Below are 22,853 nucleotides of genomic sequence, written 5' to 3'. Positions count from 1 at the left end.
GCAGCTGTCACTGGGTCTGTTATATGTAGGCATGCTTGGTTGAAGGAACAAACTCTGCCTGATCATGGTAAAGCAAAACTACTAGATGCTCCCTTATAGCAGGATGTTCTTTTTGGAGTTAAAGCAGAAGAAGTTTTAAAGAAAATGGAAGACAAGGCAAAATCTATGCAGACAGTCAAAGATTTCCTACAAGTACAACCCCCTCGCTTCAGCAGAAACTGGCCAACAAAAAAATGGTCCTTTCCAGCCACTGACAGACCACAGAGGGGTAAATACAGATGCCCAAGGGGCAGAGGACAACCACAAGCCCAGTATAAACCTCACCAATGGGGCACTACAACACAAAAGGGAGGAGAAGACAGGTCTCAATCCACCAGAAGGCAAACTCAATGACTTGCAACTCATCTGGCCAAGCAATACTCTCTTTGCAGCCCCCTTGGGGGGGAAGCTCACACTTTTTTCAGACAACTGGCACATTGTCACAAAGGACAAATGGGTCCTAGACATAATTTTACGAGGATACAGATTCCACTTTCACACCTTGCCAATGAAAAGAGGAATGCCAAACCTGCCACAAAATCAAAGGGCAGAGGCACAAAAGCAAATTACAGCTCTCATGGACATGAGAGCCATTCAGCTAGTACCTACTCGAGAGCAAGGCCAAGGATTTTACTCAAGACTCTTTCTAGTCCCCAGAAAGGACAATGCCTGGAGACCAATTCTGGACCTTTCAATTCTAAACACTTACTTACAAGTACCCAAATTCAAGATGCTAACACTACAGCAGCTACTTCCCATGTTGGGCAAGGAAGCATGGCTAGTAACGTTGGACCTCAAGGAGGCATACCTGCATGTCCCTATCAGACAAAGTTGCAGAAGATACCTCCGTTTCATTGCAGGTTTAACCCATTACCAATTCTCTGCACTGCCCTTTGGCTTATCTACTGTGCCCAGAGTTTTCACAAAATGCCTGGCACCAGTAATTGCATACTGCAGACAAATAGGAATTCAGATATATCCATACCTGGACGACTGCCTCATCCATGTGGAAAGCAAAGACATTCTCTTATATCATCTGGCCTTTGTAAAGCATCTACTAAACTGCCTGGGGTACACAGTAAACGAAAAGAAGTCAAAACTAGTACCCTCACAAAAAATGACATTCCTAGGTGCCAGCTTGAATACAACGGCCCAGAAGGCTTATCTTACGCCAGACAAGCAACTACAACTGACTCAATATTTCAAGACAATGGCAACAAAGACCCAATTAACTGCAAGAAAAATTATGCAGGCTTTGGGCTTCATGGCATTCTGCATACTAATAATACCATTTGCAAAGCTGCATATGAGGAAATTACAGTGGTACCTAAAAAGCGTATGGTCTCAACACAGCCACAGCTTGGACACAATGATATCTCTCATTCCCTGCCTACAACAGGAATTTCTATGGTGGTCACAGGCATGTCACCTCAACAAGGGTCAGCCTTTCACCTTGCCCCCAGCCAGGCAAACTATCACAACAGATGCTTCAGACTACGCCTGGGGGGCACACATGGCAGGACAATGCTTTCAAGGCCTATGGACTGCAGATCAAAGAAATCTGCACATAAATCAAAAAGAGATGCTAGCTGTACAGAAATCTCTGACAGCCTTCAAGGATCTATTACATCCAGGACAACTTGCAATAAAGACGGACAACACCACAGTAATGTGATACATAAACAAACAAGGGGGTACACATTCCTACCCTCTATGCAGGCAAGCAATGATCTTATGGAACACAGCTCTGGCCTACCAATTCCAGTTACAAGCTCAATTCCTGCCAGGACAGAAGAACACATTGGCAGACGACCTCAGCAGAAACATCAAGGATCCCCACGAGTGGAAACTAGATCCACAAATATTTGCAATGATTACTCAAAAATGGGGCCTTCCAAACATAGACCTGTTTGCCAGTCCTCAAAACTATCAACTGACAAAATTTTGTACAAGGACATTTCACCATCAAGCTTGGAAAGTGGACGCTCTCTCTTTCAGTTGGAAAAACCTGACAGTATATGCCTTCCCTCCATTGCCTCTCATCACAAAGTTTCTTTTGAAAGTCAAAAAGGAGAGACCACAACTGATTCTCATAGCCCCAGACTGGCCACGCCAGCACTGGTATCCGCTATTGAAAAATATGGCCCACAGCCCACCATGGATATTGCCTGAAATCCCCCATTTGCTCACACAACAAAACAATCAGATTCTCCACAGCCAGCTCAAAACTTTAAATCTGGCTGCATGACAAATCAACTAAACATCCAACCAGCTCCTCTTTCACAAGCAGTTCTGGATGTTATTCTGGAAGCCAGGTGGCCAAGCACCAGGAAGGCTTATTCGGACAAATGGAAAAGGTTTTGTGCCTGGAACCAAGCTAAAGGCCAAGACACAATTCAGCCTCACATGCCTCACATTCTACAGTATTTAGCTGAGATGTTGCACAAAGGACTTTCCTTTTCCTCAATTAAAATCCATGCTTCAGCTATTTCAGCTCACTACAACACGGATCCACCTTTATTTTCACATCCTGTTCTAAGGCAGTTCCTCAGAGGGGCAAAAAAAACATTAGACCACCCAGGAGAGCTGCTACACCAACATGGGACCTCAATTTTGTTCTGGAAAAACTAACGCTACCTCCCTTTGAACCAGCTTTCTCTGCAGATCTTCATTTCCTATCATGGAAGACTGCCCTGCTCCTAGCAATAACTTCAGTTAGAAGAGTCTCAGAGCTACAGGCACTAATGGCAGTGGAACCTTTCCTCATTTTTCATCAAGACAGAGTTTCTCTGCGAACTAATCCTTCTTTTATGCCTAAGGTGGTTTCCAGTGTAGCTTTAAATCAAACCATCCACTTACCCACCTTCTTCCCCAATCCACAGAACAAAGGTGAGAGACTCCTACATTCCTTGGACATTCACAGGCAGCTTTGTTACTACTTGGACAGAACTAAGGCTTTCAGAAAATCTGACCAGCTCTTTGTATCCTATGCTACAGCTTCCCAAGGGAAGGCTATATCAAAGCAAACCATTTCTAAATGGATAGGTCATTGCATACATTTCTGCTATACCCATCATGGGAAACCAGTTCCTGCTACCATCAGATCCCACTCTACCAGGGCAACAGCTACCTCTACAGCCTTTCTCAGGGGGGGTTCCAACCAAGGAAATTTTAGAAGCTGCAACTTGGAGTTCAGTACACACCTTTACCAAACACTATCACTTACCTCTTTACTCTAAGTCCAGGGCGGGCTTCGCCACTGCAGTTCTGCAGGGCCTTATTGCCTCCACTAACCCTCTATGATACCTCCCCCCTACCTTAGCTTTGGGATTCAACCCAAGTGTGATGACTGCAGCAGGGTAACACGATGAACATAGTACAGTTTTGTACCTACCATAAATGTAGATGCTCGAGTGTTCACCCTGCTGCAGTCCAGGTTACCCCCCTCCATCCCCTCTGATCTACTGGCTAAATCTCTTCAATGCCTTACTGATGTATTTGCTTATAGCTGAAGGGATTTTGTGTTTGTGCAGTGGTTACTCCATTTGGTACTAATTTCTGACCACCTTTTTGGGGGCACCTGACATCTGGGGCAAGAAAAACTGAAGAAAACGGCGTTGGTTGCATTATATATATACCCCCGGCGCACTGACATCAGGAAAGAGGCGACAGCAACCGACGCCGGACCAAGACTTTGGAATTCCGGCCGACTGCGGGACCGCCTGACGACAGGATAACCCAAGTGTGATGACTGCAGCAGGGTGAACACTCGAACATCTACATTTATGGTAGGTACAAAACTGTACTTTTTGGAAATATGAAACAGAAGGGGCATTCTGCTTCATCTTCACATGTATTTTCAGGAAATATTTTTTTTTTTACAGCTAAGGATCCTGTCTGTGAAGCATTAGGGAAATGTTCATTTATAAAATGCAAGACAGTTAAAAACTAGAGCCATATCATCTTTTGTACACAGATTTACTATAGCAACACAGTGGAAAGCCATATTGGAGTTACCACTCCTGAATATGAAGCCTGACATTTATAAATTGTTACAGAGGACAGTAAATGTACATAACATCCCACCTATTTAGTGTACACCAAAATATTCAGTGTTAATCTCTTTTTCCCGTCTTACTTTTAAAATCTGTAACATCTGGAAAAAACTACCAGTCACTGGATAGCCTAGGAACTGCTTCTCAGGAGTCAGCTTGGGTGGACCAGTCATTTTTTTTGCTCCTGTTGAGAGAAAGAGTAGAGTGACATTATTTGCTTGCCTTCTTTGAGATTGCCAAATACAGGAAAGTCTAAGAACTGCTTCATAGGAGGCAGCTTTGGGATTAATGCTATTCCTTTGCTGCTGGTGAGAGAAGAAACAAAGACCCACTGATTCCAAGCTGTGTGCAGCTTTGTTGAAACCAGCACTAGTACCCAGATAATAGCCAATAGGCAAGGTAATAGCCAACAGACAAATCACCATTATTTGCCATTCTTGGTAGACCTAATTCTTTCTTTTCACTAAATATTTCTAGATTAGCTACCATGTAACGTAACTTTAGAGTATCACCTTAAATATTTCATCCATAAATCTTCAGGGCTTACTATAATAGTCTACCTCCAACCCTTGAGTACTGCGATGGGCTGTAATCCTCCACCATGTGGCAAAATGGCTCAACAGTCTGCTGTCACCCCATTTGTCACTCCCCAAACCAAACAAGAACAGGAAGAATGTAAGCTGCACTCTTGTGGGAGGAGAGGCTGGACTCTGCCCTTCTGAGCTGGGAATTTCTGGTTAAAGGCTTATAGTGCCTGCATATTTGAACTGCTTCTTACTGAAATTGGTACACCTTGTTTGCTGTAGCATAGACTAGATCCAGGCCTGCTGAATCTATCTTTGTTTGTATAACTTGAGCACTAATCCAGGCATTCTTTAAAGTATTCAGTTGTATTTATTACTGCTTGGTATTAACTTGATTAAAGTGTAGCTATCATTCTAAGCCTTTTGGATTAAGCACTTGGGCTTCAGACCAGTTGTTTTACATTAGGAAGGTTTGTGGCCTGCACTTTGGTGGCAGGACAAGTAGCTTACATCCTTCTAAGTTGGGAACTGCTGATTGAGGGCTCAGTGTCTGTTATTCTAAAAGTGTATTAGTTCTGGTTTAAGCACTTGGGCTTCAGGCCAGTTATTTTACATTAAGAAGGTTCGTGGTCTGCACTCTTGTGGGAGGAGAGGCTGGACTCTGCCCTTCTGAGTTGGGAATTTCTGGTTAAAGGCTTATAGTGCCTGCATATTTGAACTGTTTCTTACTGAAATAGGTACACCTTGTTTGCTGTAGCATAGAATAGATCCAGGCCTGCTGAATCTAGCTTTGTTTGTATGCTTGTTGTTTGTTTGCTTGTTATTTCTCTGAAACACTAATTTCACCTAAACGCGGCTTTTCAGCGCTTCTGTGGATCCCTAGTGATATCTGCATTGCTTACTGTAGTTATTTCCTTGTTTCACTTGAAAGAAAGTTACTGTTTGTCATTTTTGCATTTAAGTTACCTGGCACTTGCTCACTAAGTCAGCACTAAAAAATTAAAAGCACTACACCCTCACAAACTCCCCTTGAGTACCTTGTTCCCCATTGGCCCTTTTTTTCAATTATAAAGGAATTCCCAATACTATTCTAGCATGTCCAAAGGTCAGTTGTCACTCTCCTCTCCGGTCCAGCTGGTGAATCTGGGAATCTTGAGGCAATGTTACAACTGTCTCATATACACAGACAACCCTCTCCTCCTCCCAACAAATTCCAACACATGTGAGAGATGCAACCATATAGCCAAACTGGAAGCCAAGCTCTCTCAACTCAGTACTGGCGTAACCAGTCAGGAGGAGAAGGAAACCACACTCACTACAATTCCAGTCTCGCATAGACCTACCACGACAGCAAACCAAACACATAAACACACAAAAACATACTTGGAGGCTCTAAATAAAAATCTGCCTAACCAGCAGAGACCTCCAAAGCAGACAACCAAGCAACCGCTACCCCAAAACAAAACACGTGCAACACATAGCTCACAAAGCCAGTGTGCCGAACAGTCACAGCTCTTAAGGCTAAACAACACACCTGATACACTTGTAATAGGTGACTCTGTCGTCAGGCACACTGATGTCCTGCTCACCGGGCTGAACAAGGAGAAGGTCACGGTGAGCTGCCTGTCGGGCGCGAGGATCCACCACATAACACAAGCACTCAGGTCACTCCAAGGCAAGTACAAATATGACTCAGTCATTGTCCATGCTGGTGTGAATGACCTGAGACGTACCTCCCTGAACTACATGAAAAGAGACATAGAGGAGCTCTCTGAGCATGTAGCCCAGGCCGGTATGACCCTGACCTTGAGTAGCATCTTACCCTCACCAAGAATGATGCCACAATATGAAGACAAGATGATCAGTTTCAACAATTGGCTTAAGTATTGGTGTCATTCAAAGGGGATCCAATGCCTGTCAGCCTGGAATGACATGCTCGACAAGCCACAATGCTTTGTTAGGGACGGCTTGCACCTGTCACCCCTGGGCTTTCAGATATTGGCAAAGGCTCTTGCTACCCCCATAGTGCCTTTTTTAGGCAAGGCTCAAAAGACAAACCCACCTCCATAGGTATCACAAGGGATAAGAAACTAAGAGTAATGCTACTCAACGCCTGAAGTCTAAACCTCAAGATGCACACACTCGAAACTCTCCTTAGCATGGAGAACATTGATATCTGTGCAGTAACAGAAACCTGGTTCAAGGCTCCTGAGAGCACCCCAGCACTACCAGGTTATACCTCATACCATGCTTTTCGGCCCCAAAACTTGGACCGAACCACAAAAGGAGGGGAGTATCAATATTCACAAAGATACCCACACCTCCAGGTTGGTGGCACAGCACGAAGCATCAGAGACTATCCATGTGCAACTAACAGTGGGTAAAACTGCCTTCCAGTTTATAGCCTGCTACAGACCACCCTCCCAAACCCAGGAACCCCACTCGGCCTTCCTGAGAACACTGGAAAATATGAAGGTCTCTCCAAACACCATTATATTGGGTGACTTCAACTACCCAAACATAGACTGGGAGCATTACTCTAGCTCCAACACCCTAGCCCAAAGGTTTCTAGAATTTATAAACTCAAATGCTATGGAACAACTTGTTACCACTCCCACAAGAGGGGAAAACATACTGGACCTGATCATCACCAACATGGGGACTCTATGCTCCAGACCAGAAGTGTATCCCTCACTGGTAAGATCAGACCATAAACTAATCTCACTGGATATTCACATCCCAACCCCACCCCCTGCCCAGAAAGCCACAGTGGAAAACTTCTCTAAAGCAAATTTCACTCTCCTCAAAACCGAGGCGGAATCCTTCAAAGCCCCCGGGCCTGTGGAAGGTACGGCCCAGACAGCAGAATCCTTTATAAACGCATTCTATGAACACCTTCAGGAATGCATGGATCATGCAATCCCAAATAAAACCAAGACCCAATCCTCCAAAGGCAGACGTCCTGCCTGATGGACCCCAGCCATAAACAAACTGTACAATAGAAGGAAGAAGCTACTACATGATAGAGCAAAATCCCAAAAAGGGAAGGCATCTCTGATCTGTATTAGCAAAAAACTACGGGCACTCATAAAATCGTCTAAGGCCAGCTTCGAGAGAAAAATTGCACAGGACACTAAGGATAATCACAAGGCTTTCTTTAGTTATGTTAGGAACCTGGGTGGGAATTCCCAGATATGCTCAGAATTAGTCCAAAATGACAAAAAATACACCGAACCCACAGACATTGCCAACATCCTAGCTGACAGGTTCAGCGCAAACTCCCCCCCTCCCTCACCAAAAGGGCAAATATCTATCCCAGCAGAGTGCTGCCCCCCTGACATCTCAGATGCTCAGGTAAGAGCCGCCCTCTCCAAAGCAAAAAACACAGCATCAGTGGGACCAGACAGTGTCCCGGGCTGCGTCCTACATGAACTCCAAAAAGAGCTAAACCCAAACATAAAACTACTGTTCAGTCTCAGCCTTACTACAGGATATGTACCCAAAGAGTGGCGTACAGTAACAGTGGTCCCTCTTCACAAAGGTGGTGCCTCAACGGATCCTGGAAACTATTGCCCCATAAGCCTGACTAGCTTGGTCTGCAAAGCTATGGAAAGGATCATTATGGACCTCATAAATAAAGATATTGGGGACCTGCAGACACTGGATCCTACCCAGTTCGGCTTTGTTAAGGGCAGATCCTGCCTCTTAAACCTGGTCGATTTCTTTGGAACAGTCACCAAGGCCATTGACCAGGGGAAGGTGGTCCACACAGCCTATCTGGACCTTGTAAAAGCCTTCGATACAATACCCCACTCGGGCATTATAGATAAGCTCACCAGCTTAAATATAAACCCATATGTCACTAGATGGGTTGCAAACTGGCTCAAGGACAGAACCCACATGGTTAGAATTGCTGGAGCCATGTCAGACTCCAAACCAGTTACAAGTGGCATCCCACAAAGCTCAGTCCTGGGAACTCTCTTGTTCGGTATATATTTCTCGGAGGTACAGGCTAACACGGAAGGACTGTGGCTGACCAAGTTCGCAGATGACTGCAAATTGGGCACCATAATGGACTCTCCAGCCGACACAAGCATCCTCCAAAAGGGCCTCATAGAAACAGACAACTGGTGCCAGAGCCATGGCCTCAAGCTAAACGCCAAAAAGTGTATAGTCATCCCCTTTGGCAAAAACAAAGTGCCCACAAATTACCACATAGGTGGTAATCCATTAAGTACAGAAGAAGTAATTAGGGACCTGGGGACCCAAGTTGATAGCAATCTCTCATTTGACAACCCCGTTGCCAAAGTGGTTAGAAAAACATTTCATATAGCCCACCTAATCATGAAGGGATTCACATCTAGATCAGGGGAGGTCATCGTGCCTCTTTACTCATCCCTCATCAGAACCATAATTGAGTACAATGCCCCTTTTGGGATGTACCTTACCAGACACCTGCAGCAACTGAAAAGACCCCAAAAGTACCTCACAAAGAGGATCAAAGGGCTCAAACAGATGCCATATGCGGCCCGGTTAAAGAAACTCCAGCTCTACTCAGTGGCATACCGCCTGCTCAGATGCGATCTGTGCCTGACGTATAAGTGAATTAAACAACGTTTTATTAGTGAAGAGGACAGCCTGTTCCTGGTCTTTATTTGTTATTTACTGGTTGCGTTTCATGTGATATTTCCTGACGTATAAAGCCATGTCCAACCCGGAATTAATGGACATACTGCACCTCAGAAAATCCAAATCCCATCGAGCTACGCGCTCGAGAGACTTGAACCTCAGCACTGAAATAAATAGGACATGCTGGAGGGACAGATTCATAACCCAGAGGCTCCCTTCACTCTGGAATAAAATCCCAGTCCAGGTTAGGCAGAGTCCCTCATTGACTCTTTTCAAGAGGAATCTTGTTGAGTGGATGGGAGATAGTAGGTTTACCCCAGGTATCACTTCTGTGTCACTGTTAAACAGAGGCACAGTATACTAACCTCGAAAAAGGGCATAGCAGAATTAATTTAAAATGGGTGGCGAAAGCCAAACACACTCTGGCTAGGCTTATAAATGCCCTAGGGCAGATAGCCTAGTATGAACCTATGAACTGTAATTGTCAGAGTTTCATCTTATAATAATTCATTAATGAGTTAAACCATCCCTATTTCATGTGGTGCGATAGCTGTATGTCAGCTATAACAAAAAATGCTGTCCTTACCGATCACCATTTCATCTTTGAAACAAAACAAAAATAATCTCTAATGTAGGACACAACTTTGGGTACATATTTCTTTTTTTCTTTCTTTATTTTTTTCTTTTTTTTTGGAAACATATTTCTTGATCTTACTTCCTAAAAAAAAACAGACATAAAGTTTCAGTTCAGAGCCTGTCTCTGCGACTATAGTTCTCCTTGTTGATCATCAATACTTTTATTAACTTTTAGGACTCCAAATATTACATATAATTTCAGTTTGCCCACACATAAAACTCAAACACTGCTTTGCATTTTAAGGTCACTCATATCTTCTTTATTTCACTCACTCACTAGCCAAAGCTTAACTGCAACAGCAGTCAGCCTATCTATTGTCCACTTCTGTTCGTAAACCAGGCTAAGTGACTAACCTTCGTTTACCACCACTGTAACTAACCTCTTCAGCTAATACCTATGTACCTGCCATTATGTAGCCACAGACCTTTCATTCTGAGGCAGTGTATCAGCTGCCTCGTGTTTATTGACACTCCTTTCTGATACACAATCCACATATGAGAGATGCATTTGCTTACACAAATGGAGGCAAATTTCTCAGGTCTTGTCAGTAAACATAAACCCATGTATGCAGAGGCAGTAAAGAAAAGAGTACCCCAAGTCCTGCAAGGCACATGACAGGACACGTCGACCACAAATAGTCTCATAGTCACATAAACCCACTACTTACATTGGCACACCTACATCCATTCCTGCTTCTGTCACCTTGGCGTTTACTGTAGAAATCAATATTAAAAAATGACACTGCCCTTAGGGGAGCTAAATATAAATAGTAATGCTAGAAATGTTGTAGTTATTCATGATTCTGTTGTCAGGCATACAGACTCCACCCTGTAAAGTGGAAATCCTATACAACCCCACATTTGCAGGTGCAGAAATTCCTAGACTTTGTAAACACAAACAGCATGAACCATTTAGTGCCTACACCTACTAGAGGTACAAATATATTGGACCAGTACCCACAAATACAGGAGAACACTGCAAGCTGCCCAGTGATGTGTCCTCTCTGGTAGGATCAGACCACAGAGCAGTCTCCTTTAAAAGAAGAATAATTTCTGCAACTACAGAAAATCCTGCAACAGCTACAACTACTCCAAGGCAAACCACCTGTTATTAAGCGATAATCTCTCAAAATTTCAAGCCCCTCCAAACCCAGATAACACAGTAGGTTATGCAGAATTATTCACAGAAGCTCTAGACAACCCTGTCAGTGATTGCATAGAGGCTGCTGTGCCTACCAGAAGTAAGCCGAAAACTAACTTAAAAACAAATAAAAAAAAACAACAAATAATCCAAAATTAAACAGGTTGTACAACAAAGGAAAACACGTCATATCCAAAATTAGGAAGTATAATACCAATAAAAAAAGATAAACAAATCTCACATCAAATTGAATAGAGAGCTAAGAGGACTAGCTTAGTCTAACAAAGTACATTTTGAGGTAAAGATAGCATCCCAGGCCAAGAACAACCATGAAGCCTTTTTTAGCTATGCTCAAAACCTCAAAGGCAGCACACAACAGTGTACTGAACTGTTGGTAAATGGAGCCATGTTCATGGAACTAAGAGATACAGGGAATGTTCTGGCTGACAAATTCAGCTCCAGCCCCCCCAGTTAGGAGCAGTCATAACAAGCCCAAGATATTAACATCTTAACGTTGTACAGAAAGGTCTAACACAGACAGATGACTATTGCCAAAGCCCCAGCTTAAAACTCAATGTCAGTAAATGCTTTATAGTACCTTTTGGAAAGTCGATCACCCAGGGAAACTACCTCATTGATAAAATACACATAAAAGTAGACATATTTGCTGTGACCTCATCTGAGCCTGCTACTTTCCTTGACTTTATTATTCTTAGTACTGTTCTTACTTCTTCTAGGGTGGGCTCCTCCTCTACTCTCACTGTAGGCTGTGTTTGGGACAATGTAGCTTCTTTGGGATTTTCTTCATTCAGAAGCTGCTGGAAGTACTCCTCCATCTGCCTTATGTCCTCTGGACTGGTGAGCAGGTTATTGCTGGCTTCCTTTTTGAAGGGTGTCTGACTATCTTCATCTTTCTATCTTTGCCTTGCAGTTTGATGGAGTTTCTTTGTGACATTCTTTGAGTCACTTTCCAGACGTTGGCAGAGTACCTCAGATGCCTTGTTTTGTGCTATTGCATCTCCTCTCTTAGCCTCCTTGTTAGCCAGCAAGTACTCCTTCCTAGCCTGGTCTCTCTTTTCTGTCTCACACATTTTCCTGCGCTCCTTCTTTCCTTCCTCACAAAAAGAATACAGGGCATAAACTCAATATCTTATGCATATCATCTCAAAAGCCTATATCTGTACTCTTGTTTCCTACTGACTGCTGAGAGGAGATTTATGCCTGTCATACAAGGTGTCCTTGGATCCCACTCTGATGGATTCTTTGCATTTCCACAAAATGAACAGCACCAGAGCTACTAGATCTGAGGATTTAAATTTGCTTGCAACCTAAATAGGACATGATGTGGGGACAAGTATGCGTCTCAGAGAATCACCATTTTCTGGAATAGACTTCCCATCTGTGTGAAGCAGAGCCCGTCCCTAACCTTATTCAAGTACAGCCTGGACCATTGGATAGAAATCAGAAATTCATCCCTAGTCTGACACGTATGTTTCAGATGGACAGAGGCAGCTGTTAAAGTATGCCCTAGCTAACATACACCCTTTAAAATAGAGTCTAAGGGAGAATAACTGATGGGATACATTTGGGTTGCATGTCTAGGGTCTATATTATATCCTCGAATGCTTAAAAAAGCGAACGCTGATTGATCGAACTTATTTTTGCGAAACTGCAAAATATCGAAGCAGCAGAAACTCAAATTTTTTCCTAGGGAAAGAATTTGGTTGTCCGTTTCTGTTGCTTCAGTATTTTCAGTGTTATGGTGGAAAATTACCGGTCGGATTCAGGTAAGTGTCCGATTGTGTGGATGTGAGTGTTAGGGTGATTTAGGTGAGTTAGGGTTAGGGCTCGGGTTAGGTGTGTGTGCGATTGAGTGGACATGAGGGTTAGGGTGGATTTAAGTGAGTTAGGGTTATGGAGCGGGTGAGGTGAGTGTGCGATAGTGACGGACCTTAGGGTTAGGGTTTGGGTTAAGGTAAGTGGGTAGTTAGTGGTGTGTGCATAGTTTAGTGTAGGGTTAAGTATCAGATTTTAGGTGTATGTGTGTGGATTTCTGTTTGTTTGGTTTGCTTGTGTTGTGTGTATGTGTTTTGGATCAGCGATTTTTTTCCCTGGGAAAAAAATCGCTGATCTGACAGTTCGAGATTGTAAGCTTTCGCTTAAATTAGGTCGATCAATCAGCGTTCGCTTTTTTAAGCGTTCGATGATATAATATAGACCCCATGTCTAGCCTTATAAAAGATCCATTGGTCATTAGCCTAGTGTGTATACCTATGAACCTATGAACCAGACTGGCAAAGGAAAGGAAAGGAGGACCTTAAATTATTGCTTGAGTACTAGGATTAGGATATCACTAAAGCCCTGAATTAGCTAATATCTGAGCATGACTTTGTTGTTCCTTTCATTAGTGTGAAGGGTGTCACGCCTCCTCTTTTGAAGACGATAGAAAAGGACATGGTGCAATTCCTATTATTTGTTCTTATGGAAGGAAAATCCCTTGTGTTGAGTAGTAGATGTAGTAGTGTGCCCTCACTAAGAATTATACCAGAATATGGCTTCATTTACTGGCTACATAAATAGTGTCATTCTAGGAGGATGAGGTTGTCACATGGTTAACAGACCTTCCTACTTTGCCAGGGATGGGCTGAACCTGTCCTTGGAGGATTTTTTTATACAGGCAAAAAACTTTTTCACACCCATGGTGCCCCTTCTAGGCAAAGTAACATTACTGGGACATTCCATCTTGACAAATTCCAGTCTGCCTGGTGTCAGGCTGGGTGTGCTCAACACAAGAAGACTCAGAGGCAAAATCCTTTATCTGGAGAACATGGCATCGGTGGAGTTACTGAAACCTGGTTTTAGTGTATGAAAAGCATTTTTATTCTGGGGTTCACTTCCTACTACTCATTCAGGGCCACTAGTACTGGCAGGGTCATACCCATTTTTTTAATATAAAGTGTTCATGCCCATACATGTCACTTTAAATTATTAACAAGTCCAGTTTTTACTGTATTGGTAATTAAAGGCCCCACCCTGTGTCCCCAGAGAAAGATTTGGTGTACATTAACATGCTCCACCAGCAGGCGGTCAAATCAAACACCAATTTATTATATGGCTTTAATTACCCAAGTATCAGCTGCTCCAATTACACATCCAGCACCTGTTATTTCCACGTCGTTATCATCAGCAGCATATCCAGGGTGATGGAGTAATAATGATGAAAAAAGAAGAAAAACAAAAAGAAAAAAGCCAACTAGACACTCTAAAAAAGTTACATTCATGCACACACACACACACACACACACACACACACACACACACACACACACACACACACACACACACACACAAACATAAACAGTAGTGCCATTTATGCACAGCAGTCTCAGACACACAAACCAGTCACATTCACACATGCGTGTGCACAAACACTTGCACACACAGTCACTCACACACGCACACACAGACACACACGCGCACACACACACACACACACACACACACACACACACACACACACACACACACACACACACACACACACACACACACACACACATGCATGCATATACATACACTAAGACACACCATACCTCCCAACTTTGTGGAGAAATTCTAGTCAAAGCTAGAAATAATGTAGTTTTGCATCTACATGTATTTTCAGACCAGTAAGAAGTATGAAACTCTAATGTATGGCATTATTGACTGACTGTAATCCTCAGAAATCCAAAAATTTTATGAAGGACAGGGCAAACATATGAGGCAAAATCAGTGATATTCTGCAAACTCAGAAACTGTTAGAGGTATCACATGTGCATGCACGCACACACACATACACATACAGACACACGCACACACACAGACACACACACACACACACACACACACACACACACACACACACACACACACACACACACACACACACACACACACACACACACAGACACTCACATGTACACACAAACACACACATAAAAATGTGTTCAGTGACCTTGTCTGTCAGCAGGGCAGAAGCAATGCAGGGACTCCAGAAATGTTGAATACTCTATGAGACTACAGAACCATTAACATTGTAGGTAGAAGGGAAAGGTCTCATTTCATTTTTTCAATGAATGATACTGTCATCCGTCATGTAGGTAACCTCACCTGATGCAGAGTGCATTTATACTTCTGAGTATTTTTATATTTACATGATGATTAAGGTGTTTGCATCGTAAGCACAAAGTATATGGTTTAATTCTAATCTGGGGTTATTGGCTAGGCTTAAAATGGCCCTTCAGGGCAGTTAGTCTAGTGTTCACCTATGAAAAGGCTGGCCCTATTGGAGGTATAGCCAAGGCTGTCATAAAATCAGCGAAAACTCCAGTTTTGCCCACTTTGGTCTTAAGTACAAGCAGCAGCCCAGCATTTTTAAAGAAAGCTGTGTCCTATGAGAAACTGGAGGAAATAATGGACTCTAAAACGTTGCCCATCTCACAAAGAGTTCCACACACGGGTTTTTAATAAACTAAAGAGAAAAGAAACTCATTTTCATTTCTTCTTCTTCTTGATACCTTCCATCCATGTTGTTTGTAGAATTTCTGTTTCCTACATGTCTAAAGGGATGGTCAAATGACATTTTTGCATTCAGAGAATTGTGCATCTTGATGTTTCTACAGACATTGAAGATCCACCTTGTGATGTTTGGCTGACAGAAATTTAGTGAACTTAGGACAACCATCGCTACAAGAGGAGCGTTGAGTATGTCTGTGATTTATTCTCTGAAAGACTCCTCCATTTCGGATAGCATATCAAACATCTGCAAAGTAATTACTAATCTTATTTAAGTTTATCATGATTACCTTTTTAGCAAACATTCACAAACATTTTTCTTTTAATGGCTTTTTTTCCACAGCTTTATACTAAGCCATCGCAGGCTTAGCTGTCAGTGCCATAGAACAAGAAACCTTGAAGATGAGATAATAGTTCAGAAGATTATTGTAGGAAGTAGAGTTGATTTGGGAGTTTGAGACAGATTATTTTCAGGTTCAGGCTGCTGTGCTTCTCAGAGAGAAAAACTCACTTCTCCTTCAGACCTATTTTCTGATCATCTTGGAATTGGGGTCATCTCTCATCCCTTCTGGTCTCTGAATGGGCTACTGATCTTTCTAAGTAAGTGAGGGACGAACAGGTCTACTAGGACTTCAGCATCAGTGCAGTTCAAGCACACTCTGTTTGTAGGTACTTGCTGGGAATGGAACCCCCCCCCCCACTGCATGGTGTGTGGAGGGGGGGCAGGACATTTTGCACAGTCGTTGACTCTAAAAATAAGAGGTTAGCCATGGAGAACCTTTGAGTTCCTATGTTAAAGTCCTTTAGAGATATTTCCTTTAGGAGCAGGGTGTATTTGTGCTCCTTCCCTAGGAATGCCTTTTCTGTATGGCAAACACCTGTACTGACTGTTTTGGCCTTCACTTTCTTCTGCAAGACTTCCCCTTCCTGGATGTGGAAGTGTCCACACAAGAAGGTAATGGCAGTGGCTGCTGAACTGCTGTCCTCCTGCAGGATCTTTTAGCTCCCTGTATATCAGATAGATGGTGGCTTGATGGAGGAGTATTGCTGTGCCCTCTCTTTGTTTGGGTCTCCTGTATAGCCATGTTCAGGAAGTTTCCATTTTACCTAGGGCGAGCCTTTCAACTGAGAACCTTCCCCTACCCCAGAAGGCATCATCTGCTCCAGGGGGTGTCTGTTTTGTGCACCTTCTTTTCTTGTGGGGACCGTAGAAATTATCTATATCCCTGTTTGTTTGGGAGTCTATTAGACTGAGCCTTTATATTCTAGTTTGATGGAGGAGTCCATTTTAGGACTGTTTCAGTGGGAGGCTGATGTCTTCCTTCTCTTTTGGCAAGGAGTTCTTCTTTTCCTGAGATCTTCCATGTTCCCTGGTGAGTATCGTCTATGCTACTCTTTCTACTGAATATGAAACTTTAACTAGCAGGGAAGTAACTGAATCCCACTATCCTCCTGGGTTGGTATAGGTTGGCTGATGTGGATCAGATTTACTGCTAATGGTTTGGTAACCTCTTTTAAGACTGGTTAGACCTGTTTCTTTATCTGAGGCTGACTGTTCTCTATTTTGTTTTATGGCTAGGACCATTTTCTAAGTCCTGTCAGCCTTTTGCTGGGATCTAGTGGAAGATGCATGGAGCTGCTCAAAATGTTTTTATTTGCATTCAGTTAGGAACAGATTCTCAGAGGAATGAAGTGGTACCATGTAACTAATTAGTTAGCTTGCTGAAAATGTCCAGGTTGTCCTTAAAGCATATTTCTGAGTCTGTCCTCCATTTGGTGGAGGAAAACGGAAGGGTGCAGGTAGGTCCTGCCTTTGTTCCTAGTTGGATATCAGTTGGTTGATGGACCCTTGGTGAAAGATGTTTTCCATTCCTCGTGGAGAACCTTTTCTGTTAGGGTTCTTAAACCTCATGTTGAAAAAAAAAATGTCTGCCTGCCCTTTGACCATATAATACAGAATTTCCATCAAAGATGTTACCTTTTCCTTGTGGCTTCACCTCCTTTGAGTGCCTGATTTTCTGGGACCCACAAGATGGATGCTATTCTTCCTCACTGAGGCACCTTTTACATTGCTAGCTATCTTGAGCAGATAGCTCCAGCCCTGGACAGGTTCCCCTTCTCTTGATTGCTGAGGGAAATGAAAACCAAGGGCAATATGGGGACACATCTCTCCTGAGACTGTTGTGATCGTCTGGGAGGGGCCAGCTCCCCTAGATGGCTGGCTCTGGGTCAGACTGGTTCATATGCTGGGACAGGAGTAAAGGGTCTATAGTCCTTTTCACACCTTATGAGATGGCAGGTGGCTTCTCTGTACCACTAAGTGCACCACACTTATTTGAAGAATAGCTGCTTCTAGTGTTTGTTTGACCTGCCTAAAACTTGTTTGACATGTTCCTTGGGCCTATGATGCTCCCTTAATGGGCCACCTTTTCTGTTTTTGGCCTTAAAGCTGGGTCTTCTAGTGTGGTGTTCACCAGTATACATCCTTTGTGCTAGTCCTGGTGTGGCTGTCTGGCTCCTCCTTTTTAGATGATTTTATGCTAGGAATTTAGCCCAGCTACAGGACCCATCAAAGAGGATTATCAGTGTCAGAAATAGAAATTCTGTCACTGGATTAGTTGGTATAAAACAAGGACCCCCATGATGGTTCAGAAATTCCCTCACCCCCTTTGGGTAGAGCAGAGGGATAGTTCCTCCGACTAGTCTTGTGTGTTGGATATTCTGTAAGTTGGGCAATTATATACATGTATGGTAGTTAAAAGTGAGGGAGCAAAATCTTCATAGATGTTCTTGATTTTTCAGGATGGTGCTTTCCAGTAGCAAGAGGTGCACTGGCAGATGTGAGAGATGAGACTGTTTATATTGTTCATGTGTGACACTGTGAAATTGTTGCATCATAGTGTGTACAGCTGTGGGTGTATGTCCATCACTGAGGACAGGAACAGCTAGGAAAAGATATCAGATGCCTTCTCTGTCAAGAGGATAAACCAATCAATGCAGTCCATCGAAAAGGCTCATTTTCATTGATTAGTTGGTATGGTAAGACTGTTTCTGTTATTTCTTATGATAATACTTTTCCACAGACTTCAAAAAACGTTTTCTCATGAAATAACCATCTCAGCTGAGAAATGCTAGATTAATTTCATAGTGGCTATCATAAAAATGTACCACAGCTTTGTACACTGAAAAAAACAAAGTGAAATATATCAACAAATGACAGTTTTATTGGTATACTTTATTGCAGCTAAGGATGGTGATTACTGGCGTTTGCTAGTACCTGGAAATTATAAAGTTATAGCATCTGCACCAGGTTATATAGCCTCATCCAGAAAAGTGGCAGTTCCTTACAGCCCCGCAGTCAGGGTAAGTTGATTTTTTCTCATTTAGACAAAGTAATCATCACTGTGTCCAGTTTCTGTTTTATGGTCTTTTTTTGCTTACAGAAATCATTGAAAACATAACTTGATTTGATTTTATCTCTATATGCTACAGATGAGTAAGTGGTGCCTGCTCACCAGAAAATATAAATTCAGTGGCACAAAACAAGTGAAATATTAAGAATTGTATGATTCTGGTCTGTTTACATGCTAGAGGAACTAATTGCAAGTGAAACTGTTGCAAAACTCTATCAATATATTCTAATCTGCGTTCTTTCAAAAGGAAAAATAAAGTTTATTTGTTGTGATAAGTCAAGCTTATATTTACGAGTATGGGGAGTGCAACATAACTGAATGTTTTCCTACTTTCTCTTTTTTATTAAACAAGAAACATCTTTATTGAATTATTACTTATGACATTGGCAACCATACACTTATATAAATGAAAACTAACCATACTGACATATTTTCAGTTGCAAACATCATGTATCACAGATAATCGTCTATACAGTCATTGTCATTCAACCATTACATAGCTCATTCAGTTTCTGCCTTCCTTTAAACCTCATTCCTCCTCCAAAACATTACTCTGCATGTATTGTTCCCACAAGTCACATTCACTACTTCTAGTATGGTTGGTTTTGACTTTGATTTCCATTTTCTAGTAACTGCTTTTTTGGCAGTCACCAGGATTAAACTCAGCAAGGCCTTGTTATGTCTAGGCAATTCCTATTCTATATCACAGCTCAACAAATAATTTCCTTAGTTATACCTGTTTGCTTATGAAGTATTTCAGACAGAGTGGTCTGCAGGAAATTTCTAAAGTCTGCCGACTCATTACACTCCCAAAAAATATGTTCCCAGTTACCTCTTTCTTCCCCATCACACCTCCAACATTTGTTATCTACCCGATGAGAAATTCTTTGGAGTCTTCTTGGGTTATAAAAATATGTATGCGAACACATAACAGCAAAAATCCTAAATCTTCCAGACTTTGTTCCATATTTGGGAGTCATACATATATCCTTTCATTGTTTCTTTGTAAATTGATGAGCATTGTTGTAGGTTGTATTAATGCAGTAAGTTTTACGTTTTGCACCACAACAAAATGAAATTAAGGAGTAAAACAACTAACAGCAACTTTATTGAGTATGAATATCTCCCATACCTCGCAAAGCCTTCAGACAGAATAAAGTCAAACACAGTGCACCATGTATGTAAATAGTTGATTAGACAGTAAAGTAATTACCCAATCAAAAATTTTCAACAAACTTCATTACTGAGACCATAGCATATTAACATCCTGAATTTAAGTATACATACACTTTTCTTTTTTGCAATAAAAATTCGATTCAATCAATGCCACCTGCAAAACTATGCTTGACTTGTAGCAAAACAGGCATCCACAACAGAGCAGGCTCACTGAAATGATGCAATTGAAAATGTTCATCCACAGGACTTTCTCTCTTGACTAACTTAGTATCCCTTAGTTGTTCATGTACTCTGTCTTTCAATATTCTTTTTGTTTCACCAATATCAAAAAGATTAAAGGGACACTTTAACGCATGTACAACATACATAGAATCACAAGTGTAACAGTCTGTTATGTCATCCTTGACACCATAATGTGCAGTCCACAAATATCACAGAAACTGATAGGTCAAAGAGGAGCCATAAAGATGATAGAGTGGACTATTGATGATAAGAAAGAAATTATGCATTGTCTCTATTATGCAAAAAAAACACAATTTCCAGACACAAGATATACAAAATGATTAAGAGAGAAATTAGAGGAAAGAAAGATACTTCTGCTAGAAAAACTGTCAGTAGCTTCAAATGAAACTTTGCATTCATTAATACAACAGATTTGTGAAAAACAGTATATAGATCAAGAAACTTTAATTTGTTTGGAAAAAGAAGCATCTGAGGAAGTGTGAAAATATAAACAACAAAACCTAGAGATATTTGAAAAGTATAAAAAAGAAATATGGACATGGGAAAGAAAGAGAGATTTGATATGGTGCGATATTTATGCAAAGGAGAAAGCCAAATTAATCAATGTAAAGAAGGCAGCCTCAAAGATATTTAAAGAGAAGTACAAGCAAAGGCATCTGGATATGGAAAATTTCACAATAAAAAAATAATATCACAAAAATGGAATGTAGAAAAGAAGATTAGTAAAGCAGAAGTTAAAAAAATAGAAGTTGAAGGTATGGAATGCCTGCGAAGTGAAGGATTTGGTGTAGGGGGTCTAACACGGGTTACATCATAGGATGATGGAGTGAGTCCCCAAAGTAAGGAGAAACAGGAAGATCAGGAGACACCTGAAAAAGAAATATAGACATGGGAAAGAAAAAAAATTAATATGGTGTAATATCTATGCAAAGGAGGAAGCAAAACTAACCAATACAAAAAGAGCAGCACTAAAGATATTTGAAGAGAAATGCAGGCAAAGGAGTTCAGACATGGAAAACTTTACATTGCAAAAAAATAAGAAGATAAAGAGGAAAAGTAGAAAAGAAGATTAGTGATGGAGAAGTTACAGAAACAGAAACTGAGCTTATGGAGAACCTGCAAATTAAAGGACTCAGTGTAGAAAAGCGAATGCAGAAAGCACCACAACAGGATAGAGCAATGGATACCCAAATTACGGGGAAACTAGTAGAACAGGAAGCAATTGGTCAGGTGCCACATCAAGATATTTTGGAGCCTTCCACAGGAAACCAGTATAAACGTTCACATGAAGCTAGACGACAAGGAAAGGAACAGGAAACTGTGAAAACTCTGATGCAATGTTGAGAAGTGTTAGGCCAGTGAGTTCCCTTATGACAGATCAACTGATGGCACAGGATAAAATTGAAGAGAAGGTGTCACAGGAAGATGCTATATTACTTTCTGTAGAATGCCCGCAAGAAATGGAAAACAAGGGATGGCCCTCAATTTGGAAGAAAATGAGCTAAGAGAAGAGTTACTTGATTTAATAGACATGGATAGATATATTAAGATTAATGAGAGAAATAGACTGCAGAAGGTCAATAAAACCCAAAAAGACAGAAGTCTGATAAAACAAATGAATGCAGTAATTAGGACTGTCCATAGAGATCTATGCAATATAATAGAAGTAAACAAGATATATTACTGTGCTGTTAAATTAATAAGTGATAAAGTTCTACCACGAGAACACAGGGTAGGAAGGGAAAGAAAGGGGAGAAATTGAATACCATCATGGAAGTATTGAATAGAGAAAACTATAAAGTTATTAAGACAAGACGTGTCACTGTTAGAAGACTATAGAAGAAGGAATAGATCAACAAAAATACTAAGAAAGATAGATGTGATAAAAGCAATGCACAGTATTAGAACAGACCAGGATCTATCATGGATTATCGCAAATAACAAACTAAAAATTTCAGCACAGGTGGAAAAACTTAGAAGCTACACAGATAAATATAAATGAAAAGTACCAAATAAGCAATTTACTGATAATCCAGAAAATGTTTATAGAGAATTGGGAAACAAGGTAAAAGGAATTGAAAGGCTGCCAAAAAAAGAGAAAATAGATACATTGTGGAGAAGTATGTATGAAGATCTTGTGGAACATAACAAAGATGCTAAATGGATAGAAAAAGTAAAAGAATGAATAAGAAGTTTAAAGGTGCAGTATATGAAATGGGATGAAGTAACAGCCAGAGAGATTGAAACAAAGTTAAGAAAAGCCTCTAATTGGAAAACCTCAGGCCCATATGCAGTACCCAAGTTTTCGTTAAAAGTATTAACATATTTGCATAAAGATTTAGCCATGAGTAAGAACTATTTATATGCGCACCCCGAACAGACACCAACCTAGCGAACAACAGGCAAAACAATACTCCTACTTAAGTGAGTGAACCTGCAAGCT

At 41.5% G+C, this 22,853-nt stretch overlaps 1 protein-coding gene across 1 annotated transcript in view; it reads left to right on the top strand.

The window, feature by feature from the left end:
• The window catches only part of CPE (carboxypeptidase E), a 971,990-nt gene that overhangs the window by 894,742 nt on the left and 54,395 nt on the right, over positions 1-22,853 (top strand). The window contains exon 8 of the mRNA XM_044062209.1: positions 18,823-18,941. Within this exon, the coding sequence (XP_043918144.1) occupies positions 18,823-18,941 (119 nt within the window). The remainder of the gene's footprint in view (positions 1-18,822; positions 18,942-22,853) is intronic.

The sequence above is a fragment of the Protopterus annectens genome, chromosome 2.part1 (genome assembly GCF_019279795.1).
Source record: "Protopterus annectens isolate FY-2018-M chromosome 2.part1, PAN1.0, whole genome shotgun sequence".
Classification (NCBI taxonomy): Eukaryota; Metazoa; Chordata; order Ceratodontiformes; family Protopteridae; genus Protopterus; species Protopterus annectens.
The sequence above is the reverse complement of the archived record's forward strand: the minus strand, read 5'-3'. Positions and strand labels throughout refer to the sequence as shown.